General features: G+C 41.6%; 1 protein-coding gene across 1 annotated transcript; it reads left to right on the forward strand.

Moving 5' to 3' along the window:
- Positions 1-1,221: 1,221 nt before the first annotated feature.
- Positions 1,222-2,445, forward strand: LOC147899026 (uncharacterized). Its single transcript, XM_087378416.1, has 2 exons — positions 1,222-1,636; positions 1,833-2,445. Exons 1-2 carry the CDS (start codon positions 1,460-1,462, stop codon positions 2,067-2,069), a joined length of 414 nt encoding a protein of 137 aa, XP_087234542.1. The 5' UTR covers positions 1,222-1,459; the 3' UTR covers positions 2,070-2,445.
- The last annotated feature ends 6,221 nt before the right edge of the window (positions 2,446-8,666 follow it).

Below are 8,666 nucleotides of genomic sequence, written 5' to 3' on the forward strand. Positions count from 1 at the left end.
TTGCATGTAAATTATGATAGCCCCAATTGTATTATGTTTTCAAATGTTTAGTTTGAAGTTTGTTTTAATTATGGATTCAAGGCCATTAATGTTGTGATTAGATGAAATTGTTTTGTTGGCATAGTTACATATTTCATTGGACTATAAGAGGATCCTTTAGCACAAGGGTAACCTATGGGAGTGGATCTTGTAGCATAGCATTCGTGTGTGATAGAGCCTATGCAGTTTTAATTATTACAAGTGTATGTGCTTAGTTTTCGTTTGGTTCATTGTTGATACCCATGAGCTCCCTTGGGAGCTCCAACAAGGCTTAAAAGACTTGTTTCACTATTACTAAGAGCTTGGGGGTTGTACTTATTGTGTCCCTAAGGTCTATTTAAGTAAGGTAAGAAGCAAGATCAAGATGGCATGAATACTAGAGTCATCTCTGGTAGTTGTTGATCAAGATGTCAAGGGTCAAGTGTTAGACTACATAAAGAGGATCTCCTTGCGTACACACGAAGATGTTGTATGCCATGAGAGATCCTGTCAAATGTTCTTCTCTCTTTCGACTCAAACTTTACATTCATAGACTTTGAGAAAACACAGCCTCATAGAGAAACTCATCACTACTCCTCTAGAGAGCTTTTGAGCTTGAAAGGTAAGAGAGTGGTCACAAGGAAACAAAGAACATGCACCCTTAGTCTCCCCATGCAAAAATTAGATAACCTAACAATCTCATTCGAGGCTCTAACACCTTGCCTATACGTGGGAAAAGCTATCCACTAACCTCCTCGTCAGACCAACTTGGATATGTACTTTTTTTATTGAATAGACATAATGCAGACCAAGTCTGTGAGTTCACTATCAAATTGGTTTAGAAAAGAGCTCTACTCTCTTCATGGCAATGATTATTTCCTTTCTTCTCATTGTCAGAGCTAGTAGATCCAAGGCCACCCTTGGTCTTCATAGAGTATCCTTAACACATTGTTTCTCATTCGCAAACATCCCATCATAATAGTTTGAGGAGTTCGAGTTGCAAACATCATTGCCCTAGCTAGGGCTCTCGCCAATCTTGTGCATTTTGAATTGTGGAAATTTGATGAATATTTCATTTGCTAAAATGAATCCACCAAAAATTGTGAGGAGACTCAAAGGTAAGAAAAGCTAGATCCAACAAAAGTCAAAAGGGGTATTAACTAAACCATGAGTAGACGTTAAGAAAATGGTGTGGAAAACATAAACAAGCCTCTGTCTTCCTGGCTACCAGGATTGTGGGTGTGCAGAGGATACAGTCTTCATTGGAGCGGCCGTGTTGAATCCATTCTTCACAGGACATTGCTTTCCCTGAGGTATTAGCAGGATTGTGATCGAAGCGTAACGACACAGGACAAAGTCTTACTTCCTTCACAATAGCTAGAGCAGGAGAAAGAAGGTGCGGCACGTTTGGTGTCGACATCATCATCGTAACCGACGAGGCATGGCCGGAGTTTTCAAGAAAATATTCAGCCATCTCGGATTGCGCAAGGAAGATGGTGGCAAACACCACCCACGAAAGGTTCCTGCCGGGTTCAGTGTTAGAGTTGCTGTTCCAACTGAGAGGGAGCTTAACGCACCGGTCGTTTTTGCGTGCACACCTGGAGCTGGGGGCGTGCAGGTCTCTTTCAACGCGGAAAGCCATTTGAGTGTCCGATTTGTTTGGTAGTGTGATTCTCGAAGACGCTAGGATGTTGAGCTTTGGGGTCTGTGAACTATCTACTGTTTTCCACTGGCATGGACGCCCTTTGCTCTCTATATGACATTGTATACTTGTAACTGCCAAAGCTTAATTTAACGAAACTTTGCAAGCGCAGGGTCTACGATGGTATACAGAAAAGCTTAGGATGGACGAAGATGGTGATGTTGCCCAGGAGTTTTTATATGAAGTCGTACCAGGCGCTTCTGGCCCTTGGCCTGGATATTCGAGAGATTTATCAAACTTTGAAGTGAAGATGCATACAAAGCCCGTCAAACTGAAAGGTCCAGTGTGCACACTCGATGGTAATGTGCATCAGTATGTAGAGTCTTCCATTGGGGTGCATTGGACTTGAAAGGGTACAAATGTAATTGTCAGATGGGTGAATTTTCTCGAGCAATGCTCCAAATCATCGCTGTTTTCAGAGCTTCTTAGCAGGGCCTTTATTTTGTGCGGTCTGCAAGCCTTCTTAAGGCTGTTTCCACTCAATTTCCACATGCCCTTTACAATGATTGTTAACAAAGACATGTGAATAACAGCAGGGTCCATATTGCTCTTTTGCGAGGTCATATCCAGCGTTCAGGCTGCTGCCTCGAACTTTCTGGCCCAAATCGGCAGGAGATGGATTATTTTTGGATGAGAACTTGTTCTTCGAAACCCTGTGTAAATTGCAACAAATAGCATGCTTGGATATTACCAAGGCCTTTTAATGCATCTATTGTAAATCTAAACTCCCTGTGAATTTCTTTTGCTCTTGTGAGTGCATGTGTAGTCAAGCAAATTCAAATGCTATCTACTTCTGGATAAATGATTTCAAGGGTGCAAAAGAGGAAGGTCTGTCCTGAGCTTTTCTTATTGTCAAACATGTAATGGAATTTATTTCTACGACCGTGGTGGGTGAAGAAGTGATCCCTGGTATGAATGCTGGAGTTGATGGTTATCATGAGGTTGGAAACTGCATTGTTTGGTTTGCTTCTAATGGATTGGTTACAGTATTAGCTGACATGCAAATTTCAACTTATGAAAATTTTACCCAAGCTGATATTTGGATATTTATTTATGTTTGTAGCGGTATCAGCTACCTTTCAATGCCTCTTTCCTAAGGATTGTTTGTTTGGGGATACCAAAATTTTAATGTCCTGTTTTTTGTCAAAAAAAATAAAAATAAAAAGTGGCCTGGCTTCACAAGGAGTTGTAGCTCCAAATAGACAGTTTATGAGTCTTATCCTTTAGTGCTAGCCTTCATCAGGACTGAATCTGCCAAGCTCCGACAGAGACTCATTATGTAGATAGGCTCATACTCGTACATTGGTGTGCTCCCAAAGTTGAATGTTGATAAGGCCGGTGGGGATGTCTGGTAGTTAGTCCCTGCTGTGCATGGTGGATTGATGGTTTTTACCTCGTAGATGATATACATGAGTTTGAAAACTGCGTTTTGTTGGCTGGTACATGCTGAGTATAGCCATGTTTTTTTACTAGCCCTTAAATTCTGCTGTAGGAGACCAGACACTGTTGATGCAACTTAAGGTTTTAAGGAGGGTAATATCTGGTCTATTGGACACTTAAGATACCTTTGGTGCATTTGATCTTAAAGCTTTAGCGGCTTCAAGTTGTGTAAACCAGAGAGGCATAGGGATGAGAAAATCCCCCTTGGATGTGAGAAGCGATGCTTCCATACGGGAGACATGCCATCTTAAGAAAGAGCAGTATTTTGTTGATGTTTTCCACAGTTTCTTCAGGGTAGATATTTTTTGGGTTGGCATTTTGAAGCGTTGCAATGCTAACTTCCTGGGGTAGCCTCTATGTGGAATCCTTGGCAGATTGCCTTAGGTGACAGAAAAGCTCCCCATATAGCTTCTGGTGTCCTGTGCTGTATAGTGGCAAATATCTTCAGAAATCTGTTGCACAACCATTTGTTCTTTTTACTGCAGGTTGAGATTTTACACGCATGTGCACACATAAGTGCATCCGCATGCGTGGGGGTTTTGTAATGTAATTATACTGCAAAGTTCTGCTGCCTTACAAATCTAGCTGAGCCAGATGTTCTATCCTCGAAATAAATTTAAAGACTTCAACTGAGTACATATTGAAGGCAACGTCCCTGCCAATTCAGCTAGTTTTCAGACGGTATGTCTATGCCATCAGTTGCTTTGCTAGCTGAGCTTGTTGTCAGCTGATTTGTGAGGACCCCAAGCACTTATGGACGGTTAGTACTGTTTTAGAAGTCAAAGTAGTAGGATAATTTTAAATTGTCTGTCAGTTACGAATTAGCTTTTTGATAGAACAGTATTATTTGAGAAGTATAAGGCTGGCGTGTGGTTGTAATGTTGGAAGGACAATCCAATATGGTAGTTTTTAGGAAGGACAATCCAATATGCAAGTGCTGAACCCCACCTAGTGAATTTCTTACAAGAAAAATATTTCCTGACTTCTTCGAATCTTATGATGAAAATGTCATAAAGACGATCGTCCATAAGAGTGGTCTCTATAAATAAGCAACATTTTGAATGCTCACTCAATAAGATGACCATCCATAAGATAAGAGTGGTTTCTACCTTTACATTATAAATATGTAACATTTTGAATGCTCACTCAATAAACTTGACGCAAGAAACACAGAGAGAGTGGCATATATAGATAGATATGGAGAGAGAGAGAGAGAGAGAGAGAGAGAGAGAGAGAGAGAAATCGTGGCCACTGGAGCTTCAGGAGATTGGAAGCCTAGATTTGCTGTCACCAACAGAGGGGACAGGAAGAGCCCCATCTGAGAAGGCAATGGCCAAGGTGCCTTCGCGATATAGAAGAACGAGGCCCATCAACTCCCAAACAGTCCATGGACCATGAAGGGGGCTTCTCAATCATTACCCATGTGCACAATGAGTCTGCTAACTCCGCCAACCATGTAGGGCCAAATCCAGAACAACTGCCAAATTCAGCAGAATTTTGTTGCTCGTGGGAGGGGGCGGGGGATTTGGAATCAGCAACCATCTCCAAAGTCTTCTGTGCTTCATCCACTAGCCTACCTAGTGATTTATTGTCTGACCTCTTGTTCCTCTGGCATCACATGGTCTTGACAGATCACCACTCCTTCAGATTCAGGTCCATCTTAATGACATGAGGTCTTCTCTTTAGTCCCTGTTAGGAATGGAAAGTGTAAACAAAATGGAAGTCACATCTTTGTAACGGTTTTTTCATCATCTCATGTATTAGTGACATTTTCTCTACCTAAGCACCCCTTGATCATTTTTTCCTATTGTTGAATACGTATTTTAGAAGAGGTGATGGTTCTATGTTTGCCATATCAAGAAAAGATTAATCATAAGTTACCAACCATCAAGACTAAGATTTAGAATCAATCCTAACTGGGTGAAGATTTAGGATCAATCCTAACTAGACTTAGGGTTTCCACAAAATCTTGCGTGCTCTTGGACGAGGAAATGCTTTGAAAGCGATATCTCTTCTTCTTTATCCTACGTTAATTGTGTCGAGATACATCATAATGACATTGGAAACTTGCATGCTTCTTAAATGATCGACTCACCACATTGCTGTTTGATAAAGGAATAAGGTAAGTGCTTCTAGGTATGCCTTTGAAAGAATGGACATGGTGTGTGTGTATACTAATATCAAAATTTATGTATACCTTTGAAAGAATGAACAGGTTGTGTGTAATAACCTTACAAATAACCTTGTAAAGTTGTTAAACTTAGGGGAAGGGTCATTTGATACAGAAGTAGACATTTTTGGACAGTGTGTCCTTATGACTGACTATCCGTGTTGTTTGCGAGCCTTGGGAAACCAACGAAGAACCTACGCCGGAGGCAGTCCACGCAACCGGCGCTGCAGTGGCAAGTTGATGGATGCAGGATACCTCGCAAGTCAACAGATGCAGAGCTTTGCAAGTGGTGAGAATAGAACGGCTTGATGGCCGATCAAGTACTAGATGCGCAATTGTTCACAAGCGAGAGTGACTGTAAGAAGAGCATTGTTCTGAGTGCTAAGGCTATAATTGCCTATGTAATCTCGTGTAAGAAGTAGGGCAATGAAGCTGTTGACGTGTGCTCGGTATGCAAGTTGTAATGAATGAATGTATGTTCCGGAGAGCTCATTGCTTTTTCGAGATCATCTTTCAATTTTGATTGTTCTTGTGGAGTTATAGATGGAGACAGAGAAACCTCAACACAGGAGCTTGGGCATCGCATTGAGCTACTATTTAGAACGTAAGCTAAGTGAGAGGGTGAAAATTTTGAAAGAACTAATGAAAGAAAACACTAACCACGATGGCCTTCATGATCGGGAGTGAGAGCAAATAGTGGATACAGATGCTTTCGAAAGCCTCCGAGGGAAAAGTTACTTTATACAAGCTCTAAAGAAAAATAGCCTAGCGTCAATCAAAGGGAGCTTATTCTTCCAATATCCTTGTTAAGCTTGGTCCATGAGTTTGGACAAACCTCTCGTCTAAGGACTAAGCAAAAGCAGCTTTTAAAGGTTACCGAACACTTTCAACTCTTGAGTAACATCACCCTCTCAAAGGTCCAAGGATGCTCTTGCTTCATCCTTTTGATGAGATAGGAATGATTACGCTTTTGATGATCTATCACTTGATGAGAAGGTAGTCGATGAAACTAAGATTACGGAATGTTGTAGTCCTTAAATTTTGGGTGCTTGGTGATTTTTAATTTGCTGTCTTTGTGATCAACGGTAATTGCTAAAAGGAGATAAAGATATATAAGCCAACAATTGGTGGAAGGATTGATAAGTATCAAATTTCGTGCTTTCTAAGATAACCTTGTACTCTTCACATAAAGAATACAGGGGTGATTTAGTGGAGGAAGCCGAAAACCTATTTTAAAAGATCCCTTCCTAATAGACTTAAATGGGATTGTCTCCATCAGTAACACCCCCAAGTCCTCCATCACCAAGTCCCTAACTTATCTCAATCACACCAACATAGGTGATACCTAATTAATGAGTCACCTGACACATCTACCATGGTGCTCACTAGTACTCACACCATGTCCTACACAAGCACTAGCACATTGGCACACACACACCACATGGTCATGTCCATAAGTGTGTCCCCTAAACATCAATTTATCCAACACATGAGCCTTATATAGGCTTAACAAAGGTTAGTACACCTCTTTGCTTGGACCTTCACATTTACATCCCTGCCTACATCACTCATATCCTTATCCATGTCTATCACACTATCCTTTCACGTAACCACTATTTTAGCCTCATCACACCACTCTACAATGCTAGTTTCTAAACTAAAGCGCACAGCTTCTTTACAAGAACACACGCAACACGCACGCATGCACACACACATGCACGCTCGTGCACGCACACGCACACGCACACGCACACACACACACAGGCACGCACTCATGCATGTGCTTGTACCCACACACACACACACAATACTGCTTTTACTGTCTATTTCCTTAGCGAACCCTTGCATCTATTTCCTTAGCAAACCCTTGCATGATGGAAATAAGTGATTAGTTGTAGATAGCCTATATGGGCTTAAATCGGAACTCATGTTGGAAAGTGATGAAAGCCTCCAAGATGTCAAGCCACAGAAACAAGAATGACTCCAATATCATCACTCCTTTTCACTAAGCTTTGAATGTGTTACAAGTGAGGTAAAACCCAAAGCAAATCCCTCCCTGAGCTGGAGTCTTCATAGAATATTGGCGAGGGTGATTGACTTGCTTTATCATGGATAGGGAACAAATCGAGGGTGTCAACTTCATTATGTTGTGTACAAACTATGTCCTTGTAAATGGTTATTCATACTAGAAGCCCAAGAACAATGCACCCAAAAAATGGGCATCTGAAACTAGAAGTTTGATGTAAAAAAGCAAGATTGGACTCGAGGAGACCGGTGTGATCCACGAGTAGGATTGTCTTGGGGAGCCGGAAGAATCTAGACTAGCATGGATGCGAGGAGCAGGATATGATTTAGGAGCATAATCCAAGAAAATCTAGACAGATAGGCAAATCCAAGTAGACAAACAAGTCTAGGTAGACAAGAAGCCCTGGGCAAATCTCAATAGTTCTGGGCAAATATTTATAAGTTCAAGTTAGGAAACAAGGAAAAGTCCAAGGCAGAGTCATAGGAATAGCGATAACATGGAACTGGGGCATGATGCCTAAGGTCCATGCAAGGAAAAAAGCCAACTAGCATGAGCTCTTAGTATGCAAGTAGTCACATAGCCTTGAATACCCAGCACACAAAAAGCTTAGGGAGCACCACTAGAGTTTGAGATGGTGATGTGATGTAGGATTCAAGCACATATGGAATGAAAAATCATGAGGCATGAGGGAAAGTCATGTCAGCATTGTGTTAGAGAGGCCACTCTAGAGGAGGAAGTCATGGAAACATGAACAACGATGGCAAGGGCATAAGCCAGTGCGTAAGCAAAATCCCTCCATAAATTGCTAGAAAAGGACATTCTTCAAACAAGGTTGTGTGAGTGAGAAGACGTGGCGGTTCAAGCCAATGTCTCTCCCCCAGTCCACCCCAAACTCGTCCACATTTATGCCATGCTCTCTCCCTTGTGCCCAGACTTTTCTCTTTATTCCTCGCTAGCAAGAAATATTCCAACATGTGCTAAGTGAACTGCTTGAACGGTCTTATGAAATCCAAGTTCCACCTTTGGAAGGCCTCCTTTAAAGGAATATGCTCTTGTGGAAAGGGTCCTCCTATCCTTTGATAGATAGTGCACTTAGCACAAAGCGAATGAGCATCTCTAAACAAGGTACTCCACTATAGCTTGGCATGTAAGACCTTTCTTACCATCAGCTCGGTGCCAAAGTCGCCAATTGAGATGAGTCCTCTATGTCCTTTGATAAATAGTCCACGTAACACAAAGCCAATGAGAATTTGTAAACAATGCACTCCACTATAGCTTGGCATGTAAGACCTTTCTTGGCATTAGCTTGC

This window comes from Dipteris shenzhenensis, chromosome 8 (assembly GCF_047967505.1).
Source record: "Dipteris shenzhenensis isolate YYH24624 ecotype China chromosome 8, Dip_SZ_1.0, whole genome shotgun sequence".
Taxonomy (NCBI): Eukaryota; Viridiplantae; Streptophyta; class Polypodiopsida; order Gleicheniales; family Dipteridaceae; genus Dipteris; species Dipteris shenzhenensis.

Bases quoted from the DNA above. Each gene is read 5' to 3' on its own strand.
- LOC147899026 (XM_087378416.1), top strand. From the start codon at position 1,460: ATGGCCGGAGTTTTCAAGAAAATATTCAGCCATCTCGGATTGCGCAAG. The intron at 1,637-1,832 runs GTCTCTTTCAAC...TTGCAAGCGCAG, and splicing joins CTGGAGCTGGGGGCGTGCAG to GGTCTACGATGGTATACAGA.